The sequence below is a fragment of the Pocillopora damicornis genome, chromosome 8, assembly GCF_964200805.1.
Source record: "Pocillopora damicornis chromosome 8, jaPocDami1.2, whole genome shotgun sequence".
Taxonomy (NCBI): Eukaryota; Metazoa; Cnidaria; class Anthozoa; order Scleractinia; family Pocilloporidae; genus Pocillopora; species Pocillopora damicornis.
The window spans coordinates 11,117,578-11,132,206 of NC_142677.1; the positions used below are offsets into that span (position 1 = coordinate 11,117,578).

General features: G+C 39.8%; 1 protein-coding gene across 3 annotated transcripts in view; it reads left to right on the plus strand.

Moving 5' to 3' along the window:
• Positions 1 to 14,629, plus strand: part of LOC113681813 (intermembrane lipid transfer protein VPS13D) — a 62,998-nt gene that overhangs the window by 46,219 nt on the left and 2,150 nt on the right. For 2 of the 3 annotated variants that reach the window (XM_089181066.1, XM_089181067.1), the window contains exons 56-76: positions 275 to 372; positions 522 to 599; positions 1,045 to 1,168; positions 1,518 to 1,587; positions 2,185 to 2,344; positions 3,013 to 3,139; positions 3,475 to 3,693; positions 4,034 to 4,106; positions 4,478 to 4,644; positions 5,373 to 5,570; positions 5,992 to 6,051; positions 6,617 to 6,772; positions 7,145 to 7,293; positions 8,006 to 8,187; positions 8,943 to 9,016; positions 9,691 to 9,858; positions 10,392 to 10,598; positions 11,255 to 11,511; positions 11,747 to 11,913; positions 12,643 to 12,761; positions 13,159 to 14,619. In XM_089181066.1, coding sequence (XP_089037192.1) covers positions 275 to 372; positions 522 to 599; positions 1,045 to 1,168; positions 1,518 to 1,587; positions 2,185 to 2,344; positions 3,013 to 3,139; positions 3,475 to 3,693; positions 4,034 to 4,106; positions 4,478 to 4,644; positions 5,373 to 5,570; positions 5,992 to 6,051; positions 6,617 to 6,772; positions 7,145 to 7,293; positions 8,006 to 8,187; positions 8,943 to 9,016; positions 9,691 to 9,858; positions 10,392 to 10,598; positions 11,255 to 11,511; positions 11,747 to 11,913; positions 12,643 to 12,761; positions 13,159 to 13,251 — 2,946 coding nt within the window. In that variant the 3' untranslated portion in view covers positions 13,252 to 14,619. Of the gene's footprint in view, positions 1 to 274; positions 373 to 521; positions 600 to 1,044; positions 1,169 to 1,517; positions 1,588 to 2,184; positions 2,345 to 3,012; positions 3,140 to 3,474; positions 3,694 to 4,033; positions 4,107 to 4,477; positions 4,645 to 5,372; positions 5,571 to 5,991; positions 6,052 to 6,616; positions 6,773 to 7,144; positions 7,294 to 8,005; positions 8,188 to 8,942; positions 9,017 to 9,690; positions 9,859 to 10,391; positions 10,599 to 11,254; positions 11,512 to 11,746; positions 11,914 to 12,642; positions 12,762 to 13,158; positions 14,620 to 14,629 lie in introns of those variants that run through there. The other variant, XR_016179388.1, reaches the window with a different exon arrangement.

Consider the following 14,629-nt stretch of genomic DNA (forward strand, 5'->3'; position numbering starts at 1 on the left):
AAGATAACTGGTTTTACTAACTGAGTTGATAGTAAAGATTGGCCAACGCAAAGAGTTTCTAAAGCTGACGTCAGTCTGAAGAGGGGTTAACGGAGCCTTTTACATTATCGACTCAGCTGATATCACTAAACTATATACCTTTTAGGAAGTTTGGAGGTTATCTTAAAACTCAGTCTCTGGAAAGTGCGTTTCCCTTAATGATAACCTATTTATCTGCTCTACTGTAAGAGGAAAAACATCCAAATTCTCTCTTTTTGTTTTGTCTGCTCTTTAGGGAACAACCAACCCAGAGGGAACACTCACTGCCATGCCAGGGGCCCTGGTTCTTTTCCATTGGGCCAGAACAGACTTAGACCAACTTTTGTGTATCAGGTAAAGGACCTTGTACTTTGCCTCTTTATTTGGATCCTTTTTGTTTGTGTTTTTCTCCACGCGAGTACCTGATACTATTGCTTGGACAGCACGTGGCACAACCAGCTGTTTTTGTCCGCAACAGATTTCTAATCAAGGTTTTACTTCAGGTTAAATGATGTTTCTCACTGCAAGTGGTCTGGTGGCTTCAGGATCGATCAGGATGATTCTTTTCATATCAACATGAGGTATATGCAATTCTATCTTATGCAGTAGATTAGGAAATAAGTGAATTGCAAGGCTATCTTCCTTTTTGTTGTGTCTGTCCGTCAGTCAGTCAGTCTATCTGTCTGTAGGTTTGTCTGTTTGTGTGTTTAGCCGTCTATCTACCTGCCTGGTTGCCTGTCTGTCTGTCTGTCTGAAGGTTTGTCTGTTTGTGTGTTTAGCCGTCTATCTGCCTGCCTGGTTGCCTGTTTCCCTCTCTGTGTCTTTTGAGCTCTTGAGTTAACAGAGTACATAGTAACCTTGTGTTCACTATACGTCTATGTGTCATAAGCTACGCCTCACCTCGTAATGCATGTATTGGAATATTGGTCCAAAGTAGCTTGTACAATAACAGAAAATCATCAGCAAGCTGCTAGGAAAATGCAGGTATTACTTAGAGCATGATGATATATATATTTTTTTCTGCAGGAGTTTGAATGATTGTTCGTTGTTTGTGAGAGTGGAGGTGGTGCTTAGAGGAGCAACATTTCACGTTCTGTTCACTGATGCCTCCCAGCTTCCCCCGCCGTTCAGGATTGACAACCTATCAGAGGTTTGTTTAGTGGTTACTGACCTGTGGCTTATTCGTGAAGATGATCTTCCATCAGAATGCATATTCTCCTTACTGTTCTTCACACATTTCTTAAGCTGCTGATAAGAAGAATTTGTTTAACAATCAAGAGCTTCTTTAGTTGGTGATCATTTTCTTTATTCTCGTGAACTTTACGTGTGAGCCATGGGTTGTGTTGTAAGGAGAAATTAGATGCTGGTCACTTTTATGGGTTCAAGGGTTAAGAAAAATCCAAAGTGTTCGGATATAATTTCCCTTACTCAGGTTCATACGTTAGCAAAAATAGTGGTAGGAAAAAAAGTCGATGAAAGGATTTTCGCTTGTTTTTCAGGTGTCAATCACTTTCTATCAGTGTGGAACTGAAGACAGAACAAGAACCATTCTTCAAGCAAAACAATCAGGTATTGTTTGAGCACTGAGACTCTTTGAAGTTGCTGGGTTCGTTACAAGAGACTTGAATTCTTAACTTGTAGGCGGGTTGAGCTATTTTTCAAGTTCGCTTGCGACTAGAGATCTCATTCGCTTCCCGATGAGTCTTCTGTAGCTTAGTGAATTTCTCACTTGGGAGGTCCTTTGTGTGGCTCAGATTTTTTTCTCTCCCACACTCGTGACAAATAGATAACATTTTTCTTTATTGGACGACCAAACCTAAACATTGCCATCTATCCCAACCTTTCTCCCTAAGGCACCTAGAGTAAGCTTTTTCAAACTACCACTGATGGAAAGAGAGCTCTTGCACTCAATACTTTTGGATCATTAGCTAGGACTGTACCGCACCTCAGAGAAGACCTTAAATTTTGTCTTGTTGGTTCTATTTCAGTCACATACCAGAGCGAGAGCAAATATATTTTTACATTTGTCTTAGCTAATATAAACAAATTGTCAATTGAAAATTGCAGATTTGTTTTCGATTTTGCCCGTTACCGTATGTTACTTTCGAAATTGTTCGTACTCCCTATATGACTGATTTTTTTCTATTTTTATATTTCTAAATGAAGTTCCCTACTCATGGGATGAACCCACTCTGTTACCTGAGCTGTCTGTTGGGGTGATGGGAGGTGGATCTTTCACTCGCTATCAAATGAATGAGCTTGGAGGAAGCGACCGGCTCTACTATTACAATCCCATATACGTTGTACTTACACATACATTTTCCAGGTAAAGTTCAGTTTAGGTTAGTTCATTTAAGTTTTTCAGTGTTCTGTCGGTGTGGAAAAAAAGAAGGCGCTTTGCCTCTACTGCTTTTTCATTCTGGCAGTGTCATGTAATGCATAGCTCCCTCCTTCGTGCTCAAGGTAGTTGCAAGGTAGTTTTCAATCTGAAGTGAGAGTCGCTATGCGTTTAAGTTAAGTTTACTGGTTGTTTTATTTAGTAGTTATCAGTGCTTTGGATATTCAGGCATCAGGAACTTTGCAAATTGATGAAACAGTGATAAAAATTATGGCATTTCAAGATAAAAATTCTAGTGACTGTTGGATCATTGTGTCAACGATATTCTTTACATGCAAACTCAGCAATGAACAAATTAACACTCATCAACCCTTTAAAACTCATGGGTGCCAAGCAGAATTCCTCCTTACAAAATAAATACAATATCAAGGAGAAAAGTGTTGAGAATAAATAACAGTATTGATTAAGGGATTATTAGCTGATTCAGTGCCAAATTCTCTGAAGCAACATTTTGAGAACTGTATGACAGGCAGTAAGGAGAACTGATAAAGGGAACTTGGAAGGAGAAGGGTTAAGAAGTGCCCTGGTAAAACTCTCTTCCGACGAGGATTCATTTAATTTTCATTCTTATTCTCCTTTGTGAAATGATCTTTCAGTGCTGATGGACACATGTGTGGCTCAGTTCACCTCCAACCTGCTTTAGCTGCAGATGAATCGTCCCTTGATATGAGGGAGCTTGTTTTAGATGTGCCTCATGGATCAGTGGTGCTGCTCAGAAGAAAGGTACGAATATGGGAAAAAAAAAAAAAAAAAGGATAAAGAAAAAGGTTTTTTTGCTCCCATTAAAACGGTGTCAGGGGCGTGGGCCACTTTTAGAATTAAACTGAAAGATATCTTTGTAATTTTACCAAGCGTGGCGGTGGAGTGAGTGGGCGGTGGAGGGCTGAGGATAGACAGAAGAAAACTGATGGCGCTTAGGACTCGTCGCCTTTGATATTATTAAAAATAGATGGTAGATCGTGTGTTAAAATTATCTGGATGATTTTTGTGCTTATCACGCTTGAGAGTAAAATAATTCACACAGGCTGCCTAATCTAACGGTGTTTTGATCGTTGCAGGAACCTTCCAAAAGATCCCAACTTTGGCGACTGACTGGCGAGGGTCAGTTGCTTCATGAAGGCTCCTCCACTCCTTCTGTGAAGGCGTCTTCGTCCAAAGGAGGATTAGTTCTGGATATTGACAGCTTAGCGCCACCCACTTGTGGCAAGTACGTGCGACTCGTGCTGAGTAAATGTAACCAAAGGCGGCTGCACACACAGACGTGGTCCTTCACAGAGGTAACGGGAGCACTTCAACTGATGTCGCAAATTTGTGTGCGTTGAGTTAGGAGAGGGTTACTAAATGATCTGCCACATACAATTATTACAATATACTTCTACAAGCAATTTTCGGATTTGCTTTCTGCAGTCTAATGCCCTTGCGTTTTCCTCAAAGTTCTAAAGTTTCTTTAAGACGTAGATGCGTTGGTTATCAATCTTCTTCACCCCGTTTTTTATGGGAAACTTCTTGTAGTTTAACACAAAGAAAAAAAGGAGTGGAACCCGGACGGTTTTTTTTTTCTTTCCTGGTTGTCACTTCTGATCTTTATTTGAGTCTTGTTGTTGTTGTTGTTGTTAGGATAATCGCATGAAATGTGATCTTCCTGGACTGTATGTACAGCCAAGAGGTGGCGTTAAAGGATTAAGAGATGGTAAGAAAATTAGGCAAATGCGGTATAATGTTCATAAACCTTCAATACAGCTTGAACAGCTTAAACATACTGCAGGTGGAGTTATTAATTTGAAGACGGGGACCGTATTAGAGAGGTGCGAGGGCTCCTTGGAATGTCGTACAAAACCAAAATATCAGTAATTTTTCTTCATCTCAGCTGTCGCCCAGGTCAAATGAATACCGGATTTAGCACACATCTCTTTAAGGAAATTCAGAGGTAGATCATCGGATTGCGAAATCGTAGGTCCGGGATTCGATCCCTCGTGGGGGCGCTATACTTTTTCTTGGTCCCACACTCGTCACAAAAAGAGTGACAATTTTCTTTAAATATCGATGTATTTGTTTTTCTAGGTGCAGATGCAGTGCTTGGTCCTGCCAACATTACTAAAAATGATCAGATTCCTATCGAACAGTGCATCAGCACTTGTAAACTAAGGCCCGGCTCAGGCTGCCTTGGAGTCAAGATTCTGGCAGATGGTCCAACACGAGTGTTGCAGATTACTGACTGTTTACAGCAGGTGAGACCTTTAAGGAAACGTACCTTTTAAACTGTCAGTGAGCGAAAGGTCCACTTTAAAAGCGTGAAATTCAGGAACTCTTCAACAAAGGCATTGAAAACTAACAAGTCGTACTGGAGCATCTTGCTTCTGGTGACGCATAACTAATCGGTCTTATTTCTTGATGAAGACCAGCCCATTCTTACTACAAGACAGTATGTAGAAGCTCGTAGTCTTATTTGAAAACTTGTCAACTATTCTTATACTGAGAACATGCCCCTTTTACAGGCTGTCGTAATTTGCGTGAGTTATGGGTATATCTGAGCTTTTAATGAGTGGGTTGAAAACCTGCAAACCCTGCGCTTTCAATGCATTCGCCTCCGTTAGAACGAAGGCTCGTTAACGCTATGCTGATTGCGTCAATGAAAATTGCAACTGAACTCGAAGCTGCAAATAGAAAGAGTCTTTGGCAGCTGCCGTGACTTAAGGGTGAAAAAATAGTTGACTTTGAGAAAGCGGCTGATGTTATCACCAACGTTTGATCGGATGTTCCGTCGTCAGTTAAATTCCGAGGATACTTTCTGTGCTCGCGATGAGAGGCCTTGTAAATGGAAAACTGAAAGCCGATCGTTCGTCTCATAGATATAGTGGGAGGAAATTGTTCTATTAACCTTTGCAGTGTGTCTACTTTGATTTTAATGCTTTGTTCGCAACTGATGTGAAATATTTTGAATGCGATATTTGATTAGTCTGAAGACGAAGCCGAGAAGGAATGGATGCTAGTCGAACGGAGAGGTGGTATGAGGCAACCAACTGTGAGTAGCCTGGGTTATGAGGGGGATTGCTCAGCGCTTGAAGTACAGATTCGCTTAGTTGGAGGGATTGGTGTGTCTGTCATTAACTCTGTGCCAGAGGAACTGGTGTTCATAAATCTGGAACAAATCGAGGTAATTTACGACTGCACGACAATACTTTGTTAGTTTTTCGACTGCACAATAGAATTCACTACTGCACAATAGTACTTCGTTACTTTTGAATGGTTACGTTCAGTCTAAGAAAAAAAAATAATCTGAATTGAATGCGTAATTTTACTAACGACAGTTTTATATTACTGCTTGTCTCCTGTGTATTGTTATCGTCAGATTTAGCTCAAATCCAGATTAATTTTAATCGAACCTACCAAATTAAGATTACCTTTATTAGTCAACCATAAACGCTCGAACTCCGAGCGGCATTGGGAGCCAAAATTTGAAGTTTGGCTGAAACATTTAGAAATTAAGAAACACCGAGCAAGTGCATTATTTAAGAAAAAGGCCGTCAAATCACATTGTTCAATAGACTCATCGAATTCATAATTTTCGTCTTCAGGTGGACTACTTAAGAAGCTCAAAGCTGGAAACACTCGAAGGCAGTATTGGACGTATTCAGGTGTGTGTTGTATGTATCGCACATCGAAATAATTCCCTCTCCAAACGTAAAATCGTTAGAACGGGAATATATGCGGTACCTTTTTATAGCAATCTGTCATTACTTGCTTTTGAGTCGTGGCAGTGCTTAAACCTGCGCATTTTCGACGTTTGCAGCAAAGGATCAAATAGTTATATGTTTGGTGGGAGAGTTACCTCGTATGCCTGTATTGTGTCACATGTAAGTTTCTTGTTCTGTAAAATGGAGTGCGCTGTAAGGCGGAGGAAACAGTGAAATAATATATAAATTGAAATACCAGTGTTTATAGTTCAAAGACCAGAAGGGTTGAGAAAGTTAGGAGGACAAAAAAATCAATTTAAACATAAGAGAGTTGAAATCTTTAACATGCTGGTTTTTCTCATGCATGGACTGAGACTCGAATTAAGGGTTTCGTTATTCTTTGTCTCACGCAGAATGAATGTACTCTTTATTTACACGACGACAGAGCTCAAAATAGACCATATTTATAATTTATTTCATTAAAGTCACTTAATCTTTCATCCATACCATCCATTTTCATTTAAAGATTGACAATCAAGTGTTCGCCAGTCAGCTTCCAGTTCTTCTCTTCCCTTCCTTCCCTGAAAAAGGCTCTAAAGAAGAGACCATGTCAAAACAGCCTTCACTCCGTGTATCAGCTTCCAAAGAACCCAGCAGACTTCCAAATGTGGAAATATTCAAGGTCAGGTATTTAAGGATAAAGTGATTGTGAGGACGAAATAGAGTTCCACTGGTGCGTCAGTTTGATCAGTTCAATTTCTGCGAATCCGGAACGATTTCGTCTGTCTGTTTATGTCTGTCTCTGCAAAGTGTTTTTGTTATAATTAAAAAATGTAACTACATTCAGCCGTGCACCTCTGTGTGAAAGCAAATCTTTTACTTGTTTAATAATGGTTACAATCGTTTACAATTTTGATGCATGTTTTAGTGTGACATGAATCTGCGTCAGGTGCACTGATTGGCTGCAAAACCGATTGAACTATCAGTGAATTAATCCAATTAATTTTGTATTTATTTACTTATTTGGTTGATTACTGCTACGTAATCATTGTAGACACTGGAAATATCACTGCGTAAGATGACTCTTCAGATCGAGGAATTGTTGCTGTTAAAGCTTCTGCAGTTCTTTGGATATGTACAACAAGATGATGACATTGTTGGTGCAAACCAGGAGGAAGACGAGAGTCTTTATGCCACACAAAGGTTTCCGAGCTTTTGCGTTCAGTTCTATTCAGCGAAGCCACTAAGCATTACTTCGTTTCCATAATCCTCACTGGAAGATCAATGATGTAGAAATGAAAACAAAGCAAAAACGCAAACGCGAACGCGAAACCTAAACGCAAAGCAAATGGTACATCAAAATCAAAACAGATTAAGAAAAAAAAAGGTCATTACATATAAGCTTAGGTTGGATTGAATCATGGGAAAATTTGAAAGATGGTTAAACGCTGAACTGCCTTAGGTACTTTCTCTCTCAGATTATTCCATGGGAAAGTATGCCAGACGATAAAAATCCAGGCTTTCAAACTGCGCCAAGTTGGTTTGGCTGCTACTAACGGGTTCATTCAAAATACGTATTTTTGTTTTACAAACGTGATTGTTCTTTTTGAATCACGAATTGATTAAGCAATTTAGTCTGGTACGAGGATTCTCTCGAGTCTTTGAAATTACCCAATATGGATAATTTGTAGCCACACTCACGAACACATTTTTTTTTTTGGACACTTGCGCCTCCCAGCAGTGTTGGTTTCCAAGATACATTAAACATAGTGGGAATTTACAGCATTGAAAGGGGAAGATAGGCAAGGGAACATCGCAAGTTGTGTTCCAAAGCGGTTTCTTAACTTATTATATCTGAAAGTGTAGGTCGGGTCGATATTAAACAAAGTGTTGAAAGTGAATTTTGTATCGGTAGGCCGACATTGCCTAGTTCATCTGGTTCCTTAAAGAGGTATTACTTTGAGCATCTTCAGCTAAACTCCACCCAAATAAAGCTGTCTGTATCCAGTGCTGGAAGGCTTCCAGAGGATCTTCAGAGCCTGAAAAGTAGTCTGGGGCTGATGCTGGTGAACTTAGAGGATGCTACAGTTGACCTAGGTTGGTGTGCATGTACCTACAAAGGAAACTAATCTCCTGTTCGGTTTAATTTTTTCTAGGTGAATTGTACTTTACACCCTAACAGTAGCATTCATATTCTCCACACTGATCTCAGTACATTTCTTGCGGTAATGACAAGGATGATTTTTTTGACAATCGGGAGCTTCTTAAATTAGAGATCATTTCCTTTATTCTCTTGACATTTATACTAGATCCAAGGTTGATACTGTAAGGAGATATTAGATGCCAATCACTCTTAGGGTTAGGGGTTAAACAGTTTGGCAATGATAAACTGCTTTTTGGCCGTGGCTCCAGTTTGCATGAGGAGAACAATTGTTTTAGTAATAATATCCAAGCTATTATCATGATCACTGAATTCTTTCTTCTGCTTAAGTGTTGTAATCTCCAGAGTACGTTACTGCTCTACCATAGAGCCCACCGGCATAGTAGACCTAATAGCGGAGCTCGCAGAGCGTAGCCCCATAATTATACAAAATAGTAGTAACCCATCAAGCCGAAAAAATTTGGATGTACGACTGTACGACCGTACAAGGTGCTACTTTTAACATGTGTGGTCAACTGGGCATGCCAACGCGCTTTGTCCAGTGGTCAGTGCACTGGGCTCCGAGTCGAACGACCCGGGTTCTAGTCCTGGCCGGGGCAAGGCGTTGTGCCCTTTAGACGTGCGGAAAAAAAATGCGAGCTCCGCTTTTAGGCTTGGCTAAATCTATATATTTATTACTGTTTGATTTTAGAATCTTTTTCTCGGTCTCATCCGTTTGACACCCTGTCTTCTCATCTGGACTCCATCGGCAAACATTATACTGAGGTAGGTATTGCAAACGGTCCAGTCTTTCTCGCAAATTTCGTTGAGTGACTTTGCTGAATCAACTCTTTATGTTGATGTGTTTTTCCCGAATGATTTTCTCATTATTCATACCCGGCGTTGTGACTAGCATGTATCTGTTACGAGTTCGATGTTTTGGTGAAGGCGACATAACAGCGACATTACATCCTGACTTACAACAATATGAATCATGAATGAATCCCAGGATGTAGAAAAGTCAGCATATTTAAACGTAATAGGTGACAAACTCTAAAACAATGTACAACAAAAAGGGAACTGAACTATAGAATAACGAAACTACAGCTTAAGGGATTACAAATATTTCGCTCAAAATACTAAGAAACAAACACAACAGCACAAATTAGAAGAACCGGCGCAATTTTACGTAACAGTATCTAACCACCATTCTGAATATGAACTGCTTGTGCGTACTCAAACAGAATTAAATTTCTGGTGCAGATTTTTTACGGCGAGAAACCCGTCTACCTAGTTAAAAATTTTAAAATTCATATTGAGAGGTGTTGGCAAGATTTAAGCATTGAGACATCGTAAGAGTTCTGCGGGCTGCTTCCCAAAAGTGTCGTCGAGAAGAGAAAAAAAGAGGATAGAAATGCTGATGAATCATTTGTTTTTGTGTCTCTTTTGATTACCTGTAGGAAGTCCTCAGTCGGAAAATAGCTATCGTGGGTTCAGTCAATATGCTCGGTAATCCCATGGGACTACTTAATGATGTGTCATCTGGCCTGGAGGGACTGGTCAGGAGAGGCAATGTCGGAGGGTTATTTATAAACGTGGCTCACGGAGTCTCTGACTCGGCAGCCAAGGTAAATACGACCAGCCGTCAAGAGGTTACGCTGTGTCGTTACATACACCTAAATATCCCCATCTTCGGGAACCCCTTCAGAATTAGCCGCCATTAGCTTTGTACGGTTATTTTTTGTTCCTTTTTATGTGAGATAACCATCCTTCTATGTAGCACCCGTATTGAGAATTGGAAAGCATTTGGGAATTTTATCGGCTTTATTTCCACGGTTGTGAAAAATTTGAATTATGAACATGCTAAGGGTTACATTGAAAAGCCTCGTTCCTCCGCAGACACGTTACGCTTGATCGAGATATGACAATAACAATACTTTGAAACCACAGATACTTTAAAAGATACCATTTTTTAAGCTAACTGAATCGATAGAATAACAAAGCTATACTGTCCCTGAAAATGACACTTCGCAGTTGCTTTTCTGTATCCTGTGGAGATTGTGTTTTTTTTCACCTCTTGTCGTGACAAGGTTCCTCTAAAGTAAAAGTTAAGTTGTCCTTCATGCGCTTTTCAAGGTGTAAACTGATTTTGTTTCTGCAGCTCACTGGTTCTCTGTCAGATGGTTTGTGGAACGCTTCCATGGACAGTAAATTCCAGGAGAGCCGTGACGCAATGCGGGCCGAGAGGTTTAGCAGCTCCAAAGATCACTTTGTAGCTGGCGTAAAGGGCCTGGGGATGGGTATTGTTGGTGGACTTACAAGTATTGTAACACAGCCAATAGAGGGAGCACATAACGCAGGACTCTCAGTAAGTTTACCTACACTTCTGGTCGTGTGTTGCTCCGTCAGTAAACAATTTGGACCCAAAGTTCAGTACTTATACGTAGAGGAGGACTCGTGCTATTTGTAATTCTTTATGGAGAGGAAGGGGAAGATGAAACGTTTAGAACGGTGAAACACATGACTTAAGGACGAGGAAACAACCGAGGCGGTAGCTTCGGGAGGATGAATTTCGTTGTTAGAAGATTTTGCTTGACATTCTGTCCTTTTCGTCGATTGCTCAATCAACAAATGGCCAGTGTGTGAAGTGTTACCACGCTTTTACTCAAGATACAATGTAATTTCTGCCATTTTCAGCAAATTCGTGTAAATTTATTGTTTTGCATTATCTGCCCCAGGTTAAATTATTTCAGTGTAGAGGCTTTTTCGTATAACCTCTTCATTGCAACATACACTTAATCGATGAAAACGGATACGAATTGATTTCTATGTTCAAGTATGTCGCTAATCCTTCATGTGGTGTTGCGTTGGTGGTTTGGTAAATGAGTGACTAGCGATTAATCATTGTGTCGACTTACACATGCAGTGCTGTGAGATTTTTTTATATTCCATTTTAGCGAATGCAAGTAGTTTTCAGGTATGGACTTTGAATGATGAATAAATCTTAGCCTTTTGTTTTCTTAGGGTTTTATATCTGGTATTGGTAAAGGCATTGTCGGAACAGTTACCAAACCAACCGCTGGAGTTCTGGACTTTGCATCTGGTGCTGCAGCAGCCGTCCGAGGACAAGCGACGCGTAGCTCCAGATATTTCCCGCCAAAACAAGCGCGCTTACGTAGGAATTGTTTTGGACCAAGTGGTGCTATCCCACGGTTCTCCAGGACGCACGCTGAAGGCCAAGAAATCATGTTGAAATTAAATGAAGGCAACTTCAACGAAAAGTAAGGAGTTTTCATTGACTTAACAGATTGAAAAAGGTCAAGTATGAAAGTTGATTTGTTCTAATGTCGTAAATTGCGAAGTTCTATACGAGGTTAACTGCAGCTGTTTTAGAATTAAATGTCTTTCAATCCTATATTTGTCTCCACCTTCGAAACCTAGAAACTTAGATAAAGATTTAAAACCAGAAATGACTTTTTGGAAACTGAGGTAACTTAGCGGGTCTTGTTTCCTCAGGTTTGTGTTATCGGAGTCTGTTAGACGCGATAAGGAAGACCGCCTTAAAGCTATTGTCAGTACAGAGGCAGTGTACTTTGTGCGAGCCCGTGGGATCCCCTCACCGGAGGCTATTGTTCTTCTAGTACGGTTTTCCGACCTTTTTGTTTGCCAACCTATTGCGAGTGGTAAGTAATTCTCGAAGTGGAAATGGTGGGTGGGGTAGGAGGGAAAGGGACTCGAGCAACTCGTATCAAGCAGTGGAAAGGTTATCAGTTATCTTAATGGTCGCTATTGGCGTTTGACGTTATTGCATTTAAGATTTGTTTACGTGAGGTCTGAAAGAAGAGTAGGCATGGCCTAAAGGTTTAGAGTGCTGGATTTGGAAGTCTGGAAGTCGCATTTCGAAATGTTTTACTCTGATACTCGATAGGCCCTTCCCGTATTCTAAAGGGCTTCGCTTTCAAAACGAGGTCAAGTGAAACGCTGGTCTTGTGATTATTAGTTTTGTTTGCATGATGAAAACGGTTGATTTTCATTACAGAAAGTTTTTTTATATCATTTTCATCTCGGGAATAATGTTGTTCTTCGTTAGTGTCGAGTTCAGATCATCGATGTTTTGTGAATGACCAAATGGTTTGCCTCCTATTAGTCGAGATTTTAAACTATTGAGGTTACATCTCATTTCTCTAGGTATCTGCGGTGCCTCACCGTGCTTAGGGATACCGAAAACATCGAGATTTAATTAAAGTTTTCCTTTCACATTATTTGGGTTAATGTAACAATTCTCTTGTAAGATTCGTGTAGCTGATGAGTTAACAACACCAACCGCAGTAACACTTGTCAAACGCGAATTTTTACCTCTGAAATTTCTTTGACTCTAAGCCAAAGACTGTGTCTGAAATTTTCATTTTTAGACGGTAAGGATTACATCGAGCTTGTCATGAAGGCGGATAATAGCAGTATGCCAACACCATCCAAGAACCCCGGCAAAAGACCAAGAGTTAGATGTGATGATAATGTTATCTCTCAGAAGGTTTGTAAAATTTGAATTTACATCGATTCGCGCCACCACAAATTCCTCCGGGGAAGGGGCAGGGGGTTTTGTCCATAAAGGGGTTCGCAGGTCACTTTTAAGTACATCTTTGCAATTCAAGTTGTGCGCGCTTCTCTGAAGTTCGTAAGTCGCGCACCTCAGACATCTTCTTCAGCCACTTCACTTTGCCTAATTCATCAAGAACTGTCTGAAAAAACACGGTAAATAATCATGTACTTCATTACATTTTAACTACATTATGAATATCTCACCTCAAATTCTTACTCATCGCTGTTTACTTGAATAAGCTGAAAATTATATCCAGTTACCCTTTTGTGTCCAAACGTAAGCTCCTTTACAATAAGTAAAAATTTTCGTTATTTGTCGATTTAATCAGGTGGCTCAGAAGATCAACTATGCAAAGAACCTCAACGATGAGGTACAGCAAACTGTGAAATTGGAACTCAAGGAACCGACTTCCCCAGTATAACCAATGGCTGACTGTGAAACGGCTTATAGAAGAGATGTTTGTTGACTCCAGTGGCTCAATGTATTGAGGAGTTGACAGAGATTCAGGTGCAAACAGCTGGGCTCGACCGGTTGAAGACCAAGTAGAAAGAAGGTATTAGCTGATTAGCTTAAGTCGATCACGACAGTCAAATTTACCTGACCAAGAAAAACGTAGTTATTCATCACGCTCAGAAAAAAGTATGGCCCCAGTGATAACGCTTGGAAGAGTTTTTACTTGTTGATGTTATATTTCTAAATCCAATAGTGAGTGTCAACCTTTTAACTTCCGGTGTTGATAGGAATGTATTATCAACGTATTATCACACAAACCAGGTATGAGAATATACCAACTTATCAACGAAAGAGGTGATGTCGGCACTCTACCAACCATTCGTAATTATTATACATGGAAATTTAACGTAGAGAAGAGAGAGTTACGAATCACTTCTTGGTAAAGAAAGGGTCTTAAATATTATCTTCAAAAGAGATTAAACAATCCTTAATTCAGAAGACTTTGAAGGTTATTACTTCAATGAATTAAAACGTTTGTTATTTAATTAACAAAATGAATTAAGGAATAGGAGGGGATTACTCCTCAACTTTTAAAGCAGTCTCGCGAACTGTTTTGTTGTTCTTTTAGGCAATTTTCAATTTAGTTTCGTTGTTCATGGGGCAGGGCAACTGGTTTATTTATTCACGTAATTTACCCCCACCCTCCCAACTCGCAAACGCACACAGCTTTGAATAACGTATTTACAAATTGTGCAATTTTGTTAGCAGAAATATTTTCATGTTCCGAACAAGAATGAAATCTTGTTTACCGAATTTTAGGATGTTTTATTTCAAATGTTTTGGGTAAAGAAATTCATCAACTTCAGCTGAGTATCCTCACGCGATTAGAACACGAGATATTTTGCTTATTTGACGTAAATTTGTACCAAAGAGTTTAGAATTAAAATACCCATAATCAATATTTTTCTCGGGGAATATGCATATTTGATTTATCGTGGACTTTCTCAAGATAGAAGCTGACTTCAATAGGCCATTTTACAGTTGTGTACTTAGTTGCCAAGCCTTTGATTTGGAGTGAGGCTGAAGGTGACCTTGTTGTGAGAGAGACAAGTATCTAGTTAGCATGATAACAAAGTAATTTGCATATGAAAAGCAGTAAGGTTTGTATCATAATAAGGTCAACCTTATCCTCGCTCCTGTTCAAAGGCTTGGCAACCAAGGCTTGGCAACCAAGTGAAATGGACTATTGTGGAAATCTACATTTTTGAAGCAATGTATGTAGAGACGAAAATATGTAAATTTTCATGCGGGATTTTCGAATAAAACTGCTATGATATACGTTTGCT